At 41.3% G+C, this 19,720-nt stretch overlaps 1 protein-coding gene across 7 annotated transcripts in view; it reads left to right on the plus strand.

The window, feature by feature from the left end:
* Window positions 1–19,720, plus strand: part of GALNT13 (polypeptide N-acetylgalactosaminyltransferase 13) — a 208,430-nt gene that overhangs the window by 146,455 nt on the left and 42,255 nt on the right. For all 7 annotated transcript variants that reach the window (XM_075180900.1, XM_075180901.1, XM_075180905.1 and 4 more), the window contains exons 8-9: window positions 6,653–6,792; window positions 15,072–15,170. In XM_075180900.1, coding sequence (XP_075037001.1) covers window positions 6,653–6,792; window positions 15,072–15,170 — 239 coding nt within the window. The remainder of the gene's footprint in view (window positions 1–6,652; window positions 6,793–15,071; window positions 15,171–19,720) is intronic.

Below are 19,720 nucleotides of genomic sequence, written 5' to 3' on the forward strand. Positions count from 1 at the left end.
GGAGAATGCCAGACTCTTCAGGGAGTGAGGGAGATCACCCCTATTTCAGGGAGTCTCCCTGACATTCAGGGAGAATTGGCAAGTATGTAGTATGTACAGTATTATATAACACAACACAAACAACCCCTAATCACAGTATACTGATATTTAAAGCAATTCCAATTGCTTGCGACAATACCAGCACATTCCCATACCCATTGCCCTTACTAGCTTTCTGGGACTACTGCTGCTCCTGCCCCATGGTGACAATTTAATAATCTATTGGGCGGACAATGATTTTCGCAGGGTCTTGATAAATAAACCCTTATATGTCATATATACAATTGAATATAACACTAAGTTTAAGTTAATTTTGTAAGTGCTAAATGAAGTGAGTCAGGCAGTGCTTACACATAGCTGCACCTAGAGTGCATGGAACATACAGAGGTCCCAAAGGAGCGGCAATCATTGAGACTAGGCAAACTTACAAATGGGCAGCACAGTGGCTCAGTGGTTAGCACTTTTGTCTTACAGCACTGGGGTCATGAGTTCGATTCACAACGAGAGCCTTATCTGTGTGGAGTTTGTATGTTCTCCCCGTGTTTGCGTGGGTTTCCTCCGGGTGCTCCGGTTTCCTCCCACACTCCAAAAACATACTGGTAGGTTAATTGGCTGCTAACATAATTAACACTAGTCTGTGTGTGTGTGTGTATGTGTGTATGGTAGGGAATCTAGACTTTAAGCTCCAATGGGGCAGGGACTGATGTGAGTCTGTACAACGCTGCGGAATTGGTGGCACTATATAAATAAATGGTGATGAGCAGCACTACAGCTCTGTAAAGGGGGAGTACTCTGGACATATAACTCTGTTAATAGAGAACCTGGATTGGTTTTTGTCCACAAGAGTTAGGTTGTAACCAATGACAGTGGTGCTAGGTAGAAGTGATGCCTTACTGGGTAAGGAGCGTGCACGTGATGAACTCGTCTCACTGGGTAAACCTGTACCATGGTACCTGGTTTGGGTCTGTCTCTTCCCTTGTTTATTATCTCTCTCCTAGTTAGTGTCTCTCTCCAATCTCTCACTCTCTCCCAGTTTCTCTCCCCTCGAGAGTCTTTCTGTTCACTGCTTCTCTCTCCTCTTGCTGCCTATCTCTCCCATTTGGGCAGTCTAGTGCGGTGGGGAAGTGTCAGTACTCCTCTATTATCGATCATGGGACATGAATAGGGAAAAACAACTAAGTGGCCCAAGGAGTAGATTCACTGAACACCATCTGGGGTAGTAAATTGAGTAACAATTTCAACACTGTTTCTGTTACACATTTATATGCACATTTTTCCACATTTTGCTGGCAGAATTTGCTTCATTCCTGATTCTACCCCGACCTCGCCTTATAGCAGAATGAATTGTTGTCATCTTAGTTCTCTACATAGACTACAAATCCCACAAAATGCTCATTTACAGTGCGGAACATCAAAGCTAAAGCGACTATGAAAGATTGTATCACCGGAACTTCGCACCTCGGCAAAACAGCCTGTTCTGCCGGCGAATTGGATTTGCGCAAATTTATCCTGCACCTTCGCTCATCTCTAATCTGGAGGATTGTCTTCAGATCCTTTAGCATTGAGGTACCAGCACTTCATCGCGTTGACGTCGTATTTCAGTAATACGGACAAATAGAGCAGTGGCATTTTGTCCTCACTATTCCTCTGCTACGTCGCTGTGTGCTCGTGGCTGGAATACGCATCCGTGTCACTTGTCTGGCTTAGTCTAACCCTGGTAATTCTTGTATTCAAGTCTGGTTCACAGGAATAGAAAATCTATAGTAAAAAAAAAAAGAAATCCTTAAATCTAACTAAGGAAAGAGATTGACTGACAGCAGAGACAAGTAAAGAAATTAGATTTTCACTTGTGTGCGGTAAACATTGCGAATTGCTGACAAGAATGGGGAAACAGCTCCATCTACTGGACACATGCAGTAAAGCACTATTAGATTATGTTGGATGAAAACTTTTCATTTGCTCTTGTCCACAATTACATACTGTACTATGCCTTAAAGCAGGCTTAGGAAACATGTTGCTCTCCAGGCAGACAGGTTGAGACTTGTATTTCCACATCCTGTAAAGCCTCTATGTTTTGCACATCCCCCGTCACATAGAGTCACCAGCCATGCGCTGACCAGCTGCAGTTTTATCTGAATCAGGTCTAAAATATTTTACTTTTTTACTGCGTGTTCATGTGTGGTTTGAAAATTAATGCTATATATAGCTCATTCTTGCCTACTTTGTGTTGTTATCCCAGAGGAGGGTGTGGAGGGAGGGCGGTAGGGGGAGGGGCATGGTGGATGACATCATTTTGGTCCTGCCCTGCAGCAAAAATCTGCATATTGTCAGGTGGGGTGGCAAAATGACTCGATTCACCATGAATTGCGCCATTGAGGCCCATTGGGGACAGGATGTGGGAGAATTGCCTGCTCTCCCGGGAGTCCGTGAGACATACCTGGAGTTCTGGAGTCTCCTGTACTTTCCGGGAGAGTAGGCAGGTATGATATAGCTGCTATGCATAGTTTTTATCTTGCGCAGGTCTCAAAATCATCATTGCAGTTTGCACTTTGCCAGTTTTAAAACATCAAACTGCATGAAAACTGCAAACCAGAGGAAGGTGGAGGTGTTGCCCTTAGCAACCAATCAGATTCTAGCTGTCATTATGTAGAATGAATGAAAAAAGTAGTGTATTACATTTTGCTTGATGCACTGTATTATAAATTGGGCATCAAGCAACATTTTCAAGACACAAAGCAACTAGATACAATGAAATGCATCTTAAGTTTGGAAATGTTTATATTTGTGTTTGCAGATGTTGTACTTGTGTAACACACCTTCTATTTCAGGCTTAATAAGCAGGTGATAGACTCAGCATGTGATGCTCCCCATTTGCTGATTGGCTGATACATGTTTGAGATTATATTTTCCTTCCTCTGAACGATGGTCTTGCTTAGACATGAAGAAAATTAATAGTAACAAGTATATTTTGGGAGAAAGATTTCTCACATTGATTAGTAGTCTGGCGTTGAGTCTTGTTCTGCTTCGACCTCCCGCTGGGTTTTAATCGTGTGTGTTGCATACTGCCAGCAAGCCCATTCAGTTGCTAAGGGTTTCTATGTTGGGGCTTGTGGGACTGAAAGTAATTTTCGTTCAACTTTCCTTGTCAATGGTTTAATAAAACTGTACATATTGGCGAGAAAATTAAATTTTAATTAACTGACAGAAATGGTTGAGCGGGATGCAAAATTAGTTTTCCCCAAGTTTGTATTTGCAATGTTAAAAATAGTTAAACATAGTTTGCTCTTGCGATGAGTTCCCTTTACAATTATTGCGTGTGCAGATATTTATTGCCAGGATAAGGACATCATTAGGGAAAATATGTTTTAATGTTTGTGATGAGGCTGACACGTCATTAGAGAGGATGGAACACTGTAAATTATACGTTTGGCTTATCTTATTTGGTTTTGAAGGTGGAATTATCTACTGAACACTGTTTTGTTCTACTTGAGATGGATCGAAGCCTCTTGATGACAGACTTGGAGGTATATTTACTAAACTGCAGGTTTGAAAAAGTGGAGATGTTGCCTATAGCAACCAATCAGATTCTAGCTGTCATTTTGTAGAATGCACTAAATAAATGATAGCTAGAATCTGATTGGTTACTGTAGGCAACATCTGCACTTTTTCAAACCTGCAGTTTAGTAAATATACCCCCTGGTTTCTGACATAATTAACCCTAGTGTGTGTGGTAGGGAATTTAGATTGTAACCTCCATTAAGCAGCGAGTTATGTGAATGATTAAATATTTTCTGTAAAGCGCTGCAAAATATGCAGACGCTGTATAAATAACTGTTAATTAATAAATAATAACGTGCATTGCAATCGTTGAATAATATGGATAGAGTAGACTTTAGTACCCATCCCACAGTATACTGCAGTGTATATATCACAGATATACCCTTAACAGTCTGTAATCCGTGCCAATAAATGAACCAAGTGAAAAATTGCTGCAGTAGAGAATGCTCCATATTTAAACATATTTTGGAGGAATATTTGTTCGTTTATGCACTCCAAAGCTTTTAAACTCGCAGTAGTGAACAGGAACTAACAAACGTTAGTTGTAGAATAACTTTATTAAAAATAAAAATGACAATAGCGGCACAACAGCAAGACTAACAATCTCTGAAGAGCTACTTCCCAGTCCGTGTACCTGAACGGCAGATCTATCACGCCTTCGTCACACAATGTACTGTACAAACTCTTCAGAAATCAGCCCACGTCAATAACTAAGCCTAGTCCCTCATTAAATAACTGACAGACTTGAAATAATTTTTTGAACAGTTTAACAATAAAATATTTTCTGATTTAGAAACAGTCTCCATCGCCGTAGTACAGATAGTAACGATCTTCTGATAAATACTTAATAAGCAATAAAACATTGTACAAGTCAGAATGATATAACCAGACTTCTGTCTTCTTAGCGGTCAGCTTCAGGGGCAAATGTTGGATTTCTAGAGGGGGGTTTCCAATGGTTACAGTACTAGGCAGCCCTCTGGCCCCCCGTCGAGATGTGGCCACCCCCCTGCCCCGCTACCGGGGACAGAAGGTATGGTTTTACCATGTCTTAGATTTAGTAGTTTATGACACCCCTTTTAGCAAGGATGATTTCAATCAAGCATTTTATGTACCAGTGCATCAATCCATCATCATCATCACCATTTATTTTTATAGTGCCACTAATTGTACAGAGAACTCACTCACATCAGTCCCTGTCCCATTGGGGCTTACAATCTAAATTCCCTAACACACACACACACACAGACTTGGATCAAGTTGTTAGCAATCAATTAACCTACCAGTATGTTTTTGGAGTGTGGGAGGAAACTGGAGCACCCGGAAGAAAACCACACAAACACGGGAAGAACATACAAAATCGAGCACATCGACTTGAAGGTCACCACTTTAGAGATCTGCTTTGCACACTGTTCATGTCTTGCATGAACTGCTCATTTTCGGTCATGCCACTATGAGCCTGAGTCAGTAAAGAGAGCAAAGCAAAAAAAAAGGAGTAACTTTGCACCTGGGCAAAACCATATTGCATTGGAGGGGGAGGTAAATTCAAAATGTGGGGACAGATTTACAGTAAGACATGTCCTAGATCAACTTTAAATTTCAGTGTAAAAATAAAGTATTTGTGTGCTAGGTAAGAAAGCAGCCCGTATTTAACTTATGTGCAAAATAATAAATTAATTTGCACCCCTTGCATTGTAACATGGTTTGTCCAGAAGAAAACTTACTCATTTTTGTTTTTTTTGTTTTGCTCTCCTTAAGGGCCCGTTGTGTTATTTGAGTCAAAGTCGAGAATATGACTCTTTGCCATTCCATACTGCAAACTTTCTTCTGTTTAGTAATTATTATGTAGATGTACTTATGAATTCAGGATAGAGTATAGAGTCACGTTGAATAACTCACATTTTGTTGCTATTCACTCTTTATTAGAGACAAGCAAAGTTGCAGTGAACTATGGCACAAATTGAATTTCGCAAGCCATTTCGTAGAGTTGTAATGTTCCGGCAATAAAATCTTCAAGTTCTGATTTTACTTACGTTCCATTGAATGTCATTAAACACTATGGGCCTGATTCCATCATGCAGGCATTCTGAGCGCAAATCATGCTTAGTATTCTACGCAGGTGTCCATGAGTTGCGGATCCCCGCATTCATCAAGGATTAATGTCACACGGTAATATTAAAGGCATTAATTAATTAACAGTGGGGTAAAAAGTGGTTTTGGTTTTTTGTTTTGTTTTTTCCCCCCATGAAATACATTTATGAGAACGTTGTTAATGTCTACTGAACATAAAAATAAATTTTACAGTTGCTCGTGAATGCAGACTCATCTTACATCATGCATACCGGACTGTCATCACTACCGATCCGGACTTAGACTAGCGCCAGAGCTAGTGCAAGCAATACGGCAGAAAAACAAGTAACTTTATCATGCGTAGGGCTTGATACGGGCGTGGCCGCGAGCGCTCGAGTTTAACACGCCCCTATTGTACAATAAGTATGGCAAAACTCCCCTTCCCCGCCCAGTTCACTCCCCGAAATCGTAAGCTTTCACGGCCGTATCTGTCTGTTCTGGGCATGCGCTGAGTGATTCTGCGTACCATACGCTCAGAATCTGCAAATATGCACCTTGATGAATCAGCCCTGTATATGTAAATTCACATTTTGTGGAATTCCTGAATACAGCAGAGACAATAACAGTCAATTCATTGTACTGTGTGGTGTGGCTGGGGTAGAAACATTAAAGTCCAAATTCTGCTGGCGACATGTACGAAATTTCATGGCTAAATTTGGAATCAGGTGAATAGTTTATAATTTATATTTCGGCTGTGTTTTAGTGTGAATACTCCGAAGAACAGTTTTTAAAAGCTCTTTTGATGAAGTAGAGTATTTCCTTCTTTTCAAACATAAAAAGTATTTCAAACAGACTCTTCAGTCTACAGAAGATTCCAATAGCTTCTGGTTCATTCAGGCATAGGTGAAGTTTCTTTAGAACAAGACGTGATCTTCCATCGCCTGTGCTGTTTGTACCTCTGAATATCGTTTGTCTTCTAATATTTCAGGTGTTGTCAAGGTTGATTACGGCGATGTATCCGAGAGGAAAGGTCTCAGGCAAAAACTGAAGTGTCACCCGTTTTCCTGGTACCTAGAAATGATCTATCCCGACTCCCAGATCCCGAGGCGCTATTATTCACTTGGTGAGGTATGATTTTTTACACTCTTCCATCTTGTTTGTTTGTTGTTACGCTGCAGATTGTTCTTTTACTAGACTCACAAATGATTTGCAGAACTTTGAACCTGACAGATTGAGAGAGTTATGACATCATTTATTGAACGTCTCATAATTGGAAACCACAAATAGACTTCAAACTTATTAATTGTTTAACTTTGGTCAGGTCTCTACTATATATGAAAGATTTAACTTTCCACTAGCCCAGGGTTTTGTGTTTTCTGACAAGTCAGAGAAAATATTTAATTTGCCCGTTGTGCTCGTACACCTCATGTTCTTAGCAAGTAACCAATTAAGTGAGTTCAGCGCAGGATCTGTGCCCCCAGGACTCCCTGCAACCAGTACAGTTGACTGATCTGTCCCTGCCTATAATTGTCTAGCCCTAGGGGCAATGAGGGAATAGTCATGATCTGTAAGAAATGGTTTGATTAAAGATAATTATGATTGTCTCAATTTGTCATATATATGTCATCTATACAGTGTATATAATTACTGGTTTAGTTTACTCCGTTGCTGCCCTCTGCACTCCAATTTTGCACAAAAGAGAGTAGCACATAAAATCCAGATGAGGTGGTGGTCAAGGAATAGTACAAATGACAGTCTCCACAATAGGTTTATTCCAACAGATTCCAGAGTTTCAGTTACAGTGACATGTGCTCAGTTTCAGTGACATGTGCTCAGTTTCAGTGACATGTGCTCAGTTACAGTGACATGTGCTCAGTTTCAGTGACATGTGTTCAGTTACAGTGACATGACATCACACCCCTGAGGAAAGTTATGCCACTGCAACTGAAACCTTGTATTCTGTTGGAATAAACACCTATTGCGGAGACTGTTGTTTGTACAATTCCTTGACTGCCACCTCATATATACATATATATGTATATTTATAGCTTTGGTTAGCGCTCTGCTATTCCTGTATTATTGGGGTTATATCACAGGGCACTTGCGAGGTCCGTCCATGATATATGCTTGGCTGCCAATTATTTGTCTAGTATAATCTTATATGTTTATACTGTAGCCAGTGGCACATTATGTAGATTAGGTAACACGCCCCTTCTCAGAACTGTCCAGCACCGGACTATTTTGTTATCACATGACCACTGATGTGCCTAAACAATTTCTGAATATTATTAATCATTGTTCATGTAAGTGGATGTGTTTATGAAAGTAACATATGGGGCAATAATATCTATGTATATTGATATTGTAATAAGCTTCAGGATGCAGCATAGCCCTTCCAAAATGTTGTTGTTATTTTAGTGTCTCTGCACTGAATCAATAGACATCATCCCTCTTAATTCCAGGATGTGCGTCTCGCTGTTTATTTATCTTAATAGCTTTGATTAGGGCTCCAAGAATTATAAACTGAAAAATCGCGATACCCGTGTGACCTGCTGTTTACTGGGGGCGTAAAAAAATCCAACTTTTTTGGGAGCCAAATGAAATGAAATTGTTATAGGAGCTTCTCTCTCTGAATAACTGTGTACAATGTATGTGTTCTATTTTCAAATGATACAAATCAGAATATATTTTGCCATAAAGGCCGCTAGAATCTAATGTTTAGTCAAGGTTCTAAAATACGTTTGAATACATGATTTACCTCGCAGAGTCACCAAACGTTGTAGGCAAGGCGATTCTAAGCTCTCACAATGGAATATAATGAGCAGCGCTGGCAAACTAATTTGTGCTAGCTCAAACATCACGGCTTCCTTCACAAACAAGGCCCCTGGTGTTTAATTATGTTGTATTTTGTTGCTAATTTGGTACCGCAACTCAGTGGTAGGGGATGTGATTTAGTATTTCCTCCAGAAACTGCATGTGCATTTTATGCATGGTACTGACAGTATTCTGTCAGGGATAGAGCTTGGAGATATTCACAGAAGGAAAACATGTCTCTGTGCAATCAAAGCACTCTGTACAGAGAAATGCCTTAAAGGGACTGTACCCACTTATGTAACTGTGCAAAGCCTAGGAATATGTATATGCTACATAACGATTTATGTTATTCCTCTCTGCCAGATATGTGCAAACCACATATTGTGAGGGAGTTGATCCTCTCAAAATTTGTGACCATCGAAAGCAGAGTTTGAAATATAAAATAAACTTTATTGAAACTTGTTTAAAACTACATACTTAAAAAGGGAAATATCGTGGCTACCTCTTTCTATCTACACGATGATGAAAGAAAACGCCTACAAAGTTTATTACAGGTGGTACTATACCCCTGACAAACTGTGCAGAATGTACCCCTCTAGCTCTTCAGCTTGTTGGTGAGGTTGTGGTCAGGTGGGCTCGTTTATACACATTATGGCTGAAAATCTCCTCCTTGTGGGACCAGATCAGGTCCCTTCTCTCCTCACACCTCCCGTGTCCGTCCACAAGAGAGCCCTGTACCCTTCTCCTCTGCTATCCGCTCCTAGATTCTGCTAAGTACTCTGCGAAATTGGTATCCTATATTCTGGCCGCTGCTTGATGTCTAATAAGATCCACTCATTCTTTCTGCATTTGGTTCATCGCTGGGTTGGAAAAAATGACCCACCACTTACATGATAAGGACGACAAACAGGGCCGTGCAGGGCGAGGGCGGTGCAGCCGCCTAGGTTGCAAGGCTGAGGGGGTGCCACGGCCCCCTGTTTTTAAACATGTCACAGCCCCTGGTACACATCTGGGGCTGATGCAGAATCAGTGCCGGTGGATCACGGTATGAGCAGTGGGGTGGTGGCGCTATGTTGTAGTGGCGCACCGCCCACTATTGCCACCATATAAGGAAAGTGCAGTATAGGACTTTCCACCATGAGGCCGGTCTGCCCGCCCACTCATCCTCCCACTTAGTGCTGATTGGTAAGCTAAACAACGCGCCCCTCCCCCATGGACAGCCCACCAGATAGTCCAGCCAAGCAAGCAGCAGCATGATTATGGTGAGTGCTCAGCAGAGGACCCCCCGACCCTCGGACTGTCCACCAGCCTGTCCTCCATTTTACACCTGCCTATGCTCCATGTTTCTAAGTAAGTAATACTCAACATGTGTCTCTTCCCCTGTCTCCCTCTTTGCCTGTGACTCTCCTTCTGCATCCTCTCTGTCTCCTCCTCAGCATATGAGTGTCTTCCCCGCAGCCTGTGAGTCTCTGCCTCTCCCTCTTTCCCTTCCTTTTGTCTCCCCGCTTCAGCATGTTTGTCTCCCCTTCCCCCTGTCTCCTCCTCAGCCTGTCGGTCTCTCCGTCCTTCCTCACTGGCTATTAATTTAATGGTATTATGGGTCTATTAATTTAATAGTAGTGGGGGTTACTAACTTATTGGTGGGGCTATTCATTTTATGGAGGTATGGTCTATTAATTTAACAGCAGTAGGGGCTATTCATTTATTGGTGGTAACTATTAATTTTATTGGTGGGGCTATTCTTTTACTTGTGGGGTGATTGTGGTGCTGGTTGGGCTATTCACCACCCTAAGCTGGAGGATGGTGTGTAAATTATCAATCCAATTTAATGGAAGACCAGAGATGTGTAGAGTCCCCTATGAAGGAACCTGGTGGTTCTACCTTACAATGGACAAGCTGATGAGCAAATGACTAGGTTGTATTGTGACAACCGGTGTCACCGGCACATTCACTACCAGACGGTGTACACCGAGCCTTGTACCTGAATAGTGTAAGTAGAAAGGTGGCCAATGACAATGGAGCTGGAATAAAGAAGTAACTACGTAATATATTAATGGTTTCAACACAACATCAATGAAACAAGTCCTTTATGTTTTAAAGATGTTATTGGTTTTATTAATAACAACAAAAGTTGCATGCATTTGTTTTTTATCTCTGTGTCTTCTTCTTCACCACCAGCATTCCCCAAACACTAGGGCTTTGCTTTCACGGATTGTCCCCAGTGACTTCCACAATGATTTGGCTGCAGCTACTCCAGCTCTCTTTACGTTCTCATTATCTGAGTTACTGGCTTCTTGGAGGCAGAACCAGAGGCCCATCAAGTGTGTTGGTGGAATCTCCTTGTATAAGATGTGTCCTTTCACAACATCTATGAATTCAACTGTAGCCTCTGCATCGGTACAAGTTGTCAAATCTAATAATGTCTGGTACAGAAGTGGCTTTAAGAGATGTGTATTTGCCAGTTCTTGGTATATGGCATCAATATTCTCTTTGTCCTCTCCTGGCTGGATGTTATGGCAGCCCAGGTGCGGGAGGCAGCGTATCACACAGACCACGGCAGATGTCCTTATCTCACAGTTGTTATTATGGAGCTTGGTCAACAGACTCAGGCAATTTTGCCTTATGATTTTGCTGCGGAGAACCCTATCCGTCTGTGCCAAAGAGAGTAATGGCATAGTTCTGCACTGCCTCATCCTCATGGTGGAAATATCTGGGGATGTGATGGATGATATCACAATATTTCCACAGTACCTTGCTCTTCTGCGTCTGAACAGCGTCCAAAAGCATTTTTAAGATACCAGGAAGCAAGGTGTTGTCTGCATTCTCCAGCTCCTGCACAAGGCACTTTTTCAGTGTATCCATGGATGGTCTACAGCAGATGTTGTGGCTGATGTCGTCCTGCCAGAAGATGTTCTATCGGCAGTTGTTGTATACCAAGTAGATATCCAGATCGTAATCAAAAGCCGTTGCCAAAGTTCGTTTCCAAGAATCAGTCAATTTCAACAAGCAAGTATTTCGCTGATGCTGTCGTGCCAGAAGATGTTGTGTACCAAGTCGTTAATCCAAATCGTATACAGTTATATTATTATCAGATTACCAAATAGTGTAAACTTCAGTTCTTCTAAAAAAAAAATACATAATTTATTTCCACATGATATGATTAGTCTGAATATTATTTTCAAAAGGCAACATATAGAAATCTACCATTGGCTTAATTAATGGTCTGAAGGTAGGACAATTATGTCCCTTGCGCCTTCAAGGTAAACACTTGTTATTCAAATCCAAAGGTTTGGGTTCCAAACACTTGCAGCTCTTAATAAATGATAAACGATCCGCCGCAATTGGAACCATAGCCTCAAAAGTGTCTGTTTAATTATATACAATATTGTAAATGGATATTTTTACATTATATTCTTGTCTGATTATATTCACAGTTCCATGGATGGAGACTTTTCAGCAGTCACAGCAGCTTTATGTCAATTTGTGTCTCATAAGTAATTTGTATTTAATAGACCAAGAATAAATTATTGTCTCTCACACATACAGTAGAGTCTGACTTGATATTTGTTAGGTCTGTCTGATCATGTGACCTGAGAGGCGAGGAATTCAAACTTCTCCACTATTTAGTCTTCACTCTGACACTCTCCTGTGTCAGAGCAACAAGTGTACTTGGAGTCTGGCTGCTCCTGATTCCTGTGCTTTCCCTGTGCACTTCTCCCTGTGAGTACCGGCTGACTTTCTGTGTACCGACCCAGCTTGTCTGATTAACCCTGCATCTGCTGAATTCCTGGCAACACGCACTGGCTGACTTTCTGTGTACCGACCCGGCTTGTCTGATTAACCCTGCATCTGCTGAACCCCTGGCAACACGCACTGGGTGACTTTCTGTGTACTGACCCGGCTTGTCTGATTAACCCTGAATCTGCTGAATCCTTGGCAACACGCATTGGCTGACCTTCTGTGTACCGAACCGGCTACAGTTCCTGACTCCTCTCATGTTTGTCTCCTCGTGCCTCTCTACTAGACAGCAAGTTACGTCTGGCTTCCTACTACTTACAGTTAAGCTGTTTAATATCCAGCTAGACAAGGCCTTTTACTGTGCTCCCAGAACCGTTCACCCTACTACTATCTCTCTACCACGCCGGTGGGCTAACCCAGGGGCCGCGACCTGCGGGCCTCCAGCAGCTAAAACCATCCCGCCTTGCGGCGGTTCTTGGAGAAGACCGGGGGGTCCGTTAGACTCCGCACCCTGGGAAGACCAGTGCTAATACCGGTTGGTAGTTGTCTCCAGTGAGACGTAACAATATCATAATAGGTAGTAACTGTGCTTTAAAGTAATATTTCTATTATATTATGTTTGTCACAATCTATATAGAGTATGAGTTATATTTTGCAGCCTAATAGAAAATATACACCCCCCCTATCTTTCGGGGCTAAATTGTCTGCTGTGATTGGTCATAGCTCATGACCAATCATAGCTGTGAAAATTGTGACAGGAAAATGATGAGGTAGGATACCCAACATCATAAGGTAATAAGAATAGTGTAGCAGTAGGAGAGAAGTTGTGATAAATGCCATAGTTCAAACTGGACGGACTAATAGTATAGACCATAGTTGCCGACTTTCTGAAGACAGGGCTTGGGGCCAAATGTCGCAATCCCCTGAGAATCGCTGCATTTTGGCTCTAATTCTGCCCACTTTCTAATGAAGTGGGCAGATGCGGGAGGATGCCATACTCTCCCGGATGTTCGGGATACCTACCCGGAACATTCGGGGAGAGTTGGCAAGTATGGTATAGACAACAAGCTGCTTACATTCATAGCAGCAACAAATCAATATTTCTTGCAATTGTGTCCCTTGAGAAGTACCCCTTTGGAAAGGATAGGCTTTTCTATATCTCTTTTTTATTTAAGTAGTCCACACCACAAGCTATTGTATAGGGATAGGATGATCACACCTGAATAAGACTAACAGGAGAACTCTGGAAGGTAATAGAGATTATCAGGAGGATAGAACAAGAATTGCATCTCTGTGGAATGATGAACTCTTTAAGCAGATGTACTAGAGCCATCACAGAAACCTGATGACATCTTATAATAAGAACATGTTATAATCTGTTAGTATTTAAGTTAGATAAATACAAGGGGAATAGCAAAATATAGGGTAAGAGTACTACTTTTAGGCAACTGGAGTAATCTGTTACCATTATGTTATAAGCATAGATTGTAAGCTTGTGATCAGGGCCCTATTACCTCTATGTCTGTATGTATTACCCAGTATTGTTTTATTACTGCGTTTGTTCCCAATTGTAAAGCGCTACGGAATCTGGCGCTATATAAATATATGTTGATGATGATGATAATAATCATCAGGGTCATACATTATGCAGGTTCCCTGAAAGTGCAGCTATTCTGTAATGATATGTAGAGGTGAACAAATAGGGTCAGATCACTGTGGGATCCATCATATAACGCAATGAATAATTTGCATTTCATTGGGGATACAGAGCAAAACTTTGCTTTAAAGGAATGAGTTGAAAAATGTCATTGGAAAGCATGCAGGCTACTTGGGAACATTTCTGTAAACCACAGAGCACACAGTAATAGTTATTAAGGGTTGGCCCCAAAACGTGCGCAGGAAAAGATGCATGCGAGAAAATGCGTATGTTCATCTCAAGATGCGTCGGGCTGTACAACACTAGAACATATATCAAAGATCACTTGGACCAATTTAATACAAATCTTTAAACGCTCAAAAGTGACACATGATAATAATTGTCCCAATGTCCCCTGACTCTCATGTTCGGCTACCTCTCTCTCTCATCCCTTCTTTCCTTCTCCCCCCCTTCCTCGACTCCGTCTCTGTTTCTCCCGTCTCTCCGTCTCATCCATGTGTCTGTCTGTCTTCCCCTCCCTTTTGATTGTACGCTCCTTTGAGCAGGGCTCTCCTACCTTCTGTTTCCATCACTTTTAACTGCTCTCTCCAGCTTACTCTGCTCACCTCCTCTCTGTCCCTCTGCCCTCTGTCTCCTCTCGCTTCTCTCCGCTCCCCTCAGTGACTCTCAACCTGTCATCCGTGCCCACCCTCTTGGGCTCAAGTTCCTGCCTGTACTGACTTTCCCCACCCTCTCTTTTTAGCTGTGCCATGAGCCCTCAAAGTTATAATGCTTACTGTTACTTGTACTGTGCTGTTTCACCTTGTACTGTGCCATTGTTTGTCCTTGTACAGCGCTACGGATACTTTGTTGTGCCCTATGAATAATAATAATAAAAATCAGCATAGGGTATTACTACCCATTTGTAATTTGGCAATATATTTACCATTATCTTTCCCTTCTGTTACGTGTACGTGGGCAGCTGCAGATAATCATTGATTTTGGCCCTAATATTCAGCAGAGATTTGTTCAGAAACACTGTTTTAGCCATACGCGTCCATTACCACCTAACGAAAAGAAATTCCTCCGACGTCTTCTGACTTTGTATCATTTGCTCATCTCACATACGACGGCTTCCTGATATGATCAACTTGAAAACATTTTGTCATTTTATTTCCCCAGATATAGTTGTTTAACTAAGTGTTTTCTTACTTATTAGATACGAAATGTGGAAACCAACCAATGTCTGGATAATATGGGCCGTAAAGAGAATGAAAAAGTGGGCATATTCAATTGTCATGGCATGGGAGGAAATCAGGTGAGTGCACACGATGAACGGCTTCCTACATGTTGTATGATCCTGAAGTAGATACCATTCACTTCTAGCGTTCATTCCAAAGCTGTACATTATATAATGTGGTGGATATAATGCAAGGATCAGATCATCTCTGTACCCGTATGTCAGTGTGCTCACGGCATACTTGCCAACCTGATGCCTCATCTGTCAATCATTGTCAACAGTGATTCTCACCATAAAGTCATATAGTTACTGTGATACAATGGCAAGCCATGCAGTCTGCCATGGTTTGCAAGTAAAACTAATTAAAGGCTTGGGGCTAGATTTACTAAGCTGCGGGTTTGAAAAAGTGGGGATGTTGCCAATAGCAACCAATCAGATTCTAACTTTCATTTATTTAGTACTGTCCACAAAATGACAGCTAGAATCTGATTGGTTGCTATAGGCAACATCCCCACTTTTTCAAACCCGCAGCTTAGTAAATCTAGCCCTTGGTGTTTAACTTTGACATTATGTATTGAAAGATTGCACTGTGTGGGCTATGTGATGACATAGAACCTCCCAACGTTAAAAGCCAACTTGATGCTCGCTAAATCTGTATACACAACATTTTAGCGTTAAAGACCCTCCTGCTTAATATCGTGCAGATTAGGGCTTAGATGCTGTTCAGTGTTCATCTGAATCCTATGTGATTAGCACTTCTGCCTCATAAACTGGTATAGAGACAGAAGGGAAGAGGGCCTTGCTCGTAAGAGCTTAAATACTAAAGGGAGAGCAAACAGACTGCAGTCACAAGGGGGAGTCAGTGGAGGGTATCGCGCACAAGAGGAGCACATAGGGGGCTGGGGAAGGGAGAGGTGAGGAGATCAAGCATGGAGATATTTAGGAGGATGGCTGGTAGGATTTGAGGAATAGATGAGTTTTGAGTGCCGGTTTGATGCACAGATTAGGGGACAGTCGGATGGAGCATTGGAGGTCATCCCAGTGGAGAGGGGCAGCCCGGAAGAAACCTTGAATTCTGGCGTTGGATGAGGTGATCAGAGGCGATGGCCATTGGCCGATCTCGGGGAACGAGGTGGAGTGTGACTGGAGAGGAGATTGGAGATATCAGGGGCAGTGGAGTGGGAGAGGGCCTTGTGGGTGAGGAGTTTGGAAAGGGTTCTGAAGGGGAAGGGAGGCCAGTGTAAGGCAAGGCATAGAGAGGAGCCAAAGGAAGAGCGTCGGGAAAGGAAGATAAGTTTCAAATCCAGCGAAGGTGGACGAGGTGGGAGCAGCGAGGCTGTTGAGGAAAGGGTTACAGTAATCAAAATGGGAAATGATGAGTGCATAGATAATGATTTTGGTGGCATCCTGAGATGGCAAGGGCTGGATGTGGGCGATGTTGCATAGTTGGAAGCGACAGGATTGAACAAGAGATTGAATGTGAGGGGCAAAAGAGAGGGAGAACTCAAGGTGCAGCCTTTCTAACTTAACTTAATGACAGAGGAGTCACAACTGTGAAAGGCTTCACTATTTTCAACCCAGTTGCAGTGTACCACCCTACCACTAGAGGTGCACTGTAACATCATATGGCTGTAGTGGACAGCATCATTGGCACTCTACATGGAGGTATATTAACAATAAAGGTAAAATGAGTAGTGTGTGCCCTATTCCAATCTGGCACCTGGTTCTGTCAGTGATGGGGTGTAATGTGCATTTTTTTAGGAAATCAAAAGTGAGAAATAGGGTAAAATGCAGGAATAATGGGAGTGCATCAGAAATCCCTATGCTCCCTACTTCTAGCCTTTTTACCATAGGTTTATTACACAGTACATGTAGTTTATACGTAGTTCACTTATTAGATAAGTTTGCAAGCTCCAAATTGTTAGTCCACGCCCCTTGCCCATCAGAATCTGGCCTGTTAGAGAGTCTGCTTTTAAGAAATAAAATAACTTTTTTTGTTGTTGTTTAAACAGAGAAGTAGCATTTTCCTTGAAACTTCATTCAGAAATTCCATATAAATCCACACCAATTATAGTTTATGGTACCTGTATAAAGTTATTTTATTTAGATTACTTTTTATTCCAAAGAAGTTTAGTTCTATTCTATAGCATCTAATAACATCCAACATTAATGTCATGGCAGATAATTAAATCACTGTGACATTTCTTTCATAATTAGAAGAGAAGTATAAGACTTGGGTGACGGGTATTCCCAGCGAGTAGACGGAAAGAAATAGCTTTGTCATTTTTTTTCTACAGAAGATCCTGACAACATAATACTCTATAGAACAAGAAAGGTCCGTTTAATCACATCGGCTTTGCCGCGCTACGTTAGGGAAAGCTACAGCATTTGAACCAATGTTCTTTTTTTTTTCCCTGTGAGATCAAACTCTTCCGAATTTGTCTCTGGAAATAAATGTGCCTTAGAAGTGTGCGCTTGATGTGCGGGAAACTGTGATTGTTCAGCCCTGCAGAGAAGAAGCAAGAACTGAAGCTGGATGTTGTTTTGATAACATTGTCTACATCTTTCTTTATAGATTTTATAGACTGTGTACATTTACATATACTATATGGAACTGACTTATTGAGCAGCGTTTACCATGGATGAAAATCCTTAAGTTGAGGTTCGCTTTGAAGTCAATAGTTGTCAAATGTTTAGTCTGGATTTAAAGGGCACTTAACCCTTTGATTACTATTATTTTATGTAAAATAGTCACTGCTAGCATTCTCAGACATGTATGATTTTACTTTGAATAATTATGTATAATATCAGTATACATCCAATTCCACCAGTAAGTTGCACCTCCGGTTAATACTCTTACCCATCTGGTTTAATGGCTGAGTGGTTAGCATTGTGTCCTCACAGCACTGGGGTCATGAGTTTGATTCCCAACCATAGCCCTATCTGTGCGGAGTTTGTATGTTCTCCCCGTGTTTGCGCGGGTTTCCTCCGGGTGTTCCGGTTTCCTCCCACACTCCAAAAACATACTGGTAGGTTAATTGGCTGCTGGCTAAGAAGACTCATGTGTGTTTATGTGGTAGAGAATTTAGACTGTAAACTCTACCGGGGCAGGGACTGATATGAATGATTAATGTTCTCTGGAATATTCTGCGTAGCATTGTGACACTATGTAAGCACATGATAATAATGTGCTTATAGATTTAGTTGATTTTGGCTGTATTCAACACTCTCCATGAGATGTAACTTGCTTATTCTAAGGACATAAGATAAGAAAGTACACAGGTATATGCTGCAAGCCAATACACCGGTTAATAGAATATTAAGAAATGTGTCACGAGGGTTGAGAGATCAATAAACGTTCAAAGAAATGACGGAGGAGGAGGCGGTGTTTTGACCTGATTAGCCTTGGCATATCTGTGCTCATTATTATTTAAACCCCTAAGAACAGTGTGAAAAATAATCAGAACTAGCGAGCTAATATTGCTTGTTGGGGTGTGTGCTAAGTCACCAGTCACTGTGCGCTAAATGAGACATGGTTGCTTCACGCTATTTCTTTGCTATGTAAATAGCTCCCAGTGAATACAAGTCAATGCTCTTCTTCCTTCCAAACAACACATCAAAATAGTGTTTTCAGATCTTAGTCTACTTTAGGCCAGAAGTTCAACAGGCCCTGACGCCGTAAGTCAAACGTCAACACATCCGACATGCACCAATCCGCAACATTCCCGACTGCAAGCAAGAATGCTAGTGGGTATGGTGATATTGGAAGCCATGTCACCCCTGTTTACATGTGTTCCGCTAGCTTTAAGTAAGTGTCTGTATTCTGAACCCAGTGGCCTTAAGCACAGTCTGACTTTGAAATCTAAGCATTTAAAGTAATTTTCATATACAGACCAGTAATATGCAGTTACCGCGCTCTCTCTAATAAATGTTATTTGGAATCAGGATCTTACATAGTGATTTCTATAAAAGAGAAAAATAACGACACATGCTTAGGATAGATTATTCATTGAATGTCTTTCTGCTGTGATTTTCATTTCTGTAGCTGTCTGGTTGAAGCACTTCTCTGTCCTTTGATTGCTGGTGCACTGGAGTTCAACTGGGAAGGCAGAGGAAGTGACAGCTTAATTTAAACCATTTAAAATATATTTTCACCCAAGTACATCAGACAAACCTTTATATATGTATATATAAAAAGTAAGACGTGGAATAAAAGAGAAGAGCAGAAGAACATACAGAAGAGTTTTCACTTAAATTCAAAAGGTATTTCTTAATGGACCCCCTAAGGGACTACTGAACCATAAAATCCAAATTGTCATATATAAAGCATGAAAATTAATAAATATTTTCAGTATTAGCTTGATAATATGTTTTTTAATTAAAATGTATATTATTACTTTTATTTTGATCCGAGAAATACTACCATGTTCGAGGTTCACTGTTTAAGAATCACCATTGAAAACTAAAGACAAATGTATCCATTTAGCGTGTACATGGCTGAAGAGGCGCGAATATGGCAAAGCCAACCTGAACATGATCAACCTTGTTCGACTTTCAAGTTCGCTTTCATTTTCAAAAATTCAAGAAATTCCTTAAAACGTTTGTACCAGTTTGACTAGAAAGACATG

The sequence above is a fragment of the Mixophyes fleayi genome, chromosome 7, assembly GCF_038048845.1.
Source record: "Mixophyes fleayi isolate aMixFle1 chromosome 7, aMixFle1.hap1, whole genome shotgun sequence".
NCBI lineage: Eukaryota > Metazoa > Chordata > Amphibia > Anura > Limnodynastidae > Mixophyes > Mixophyes fleayi.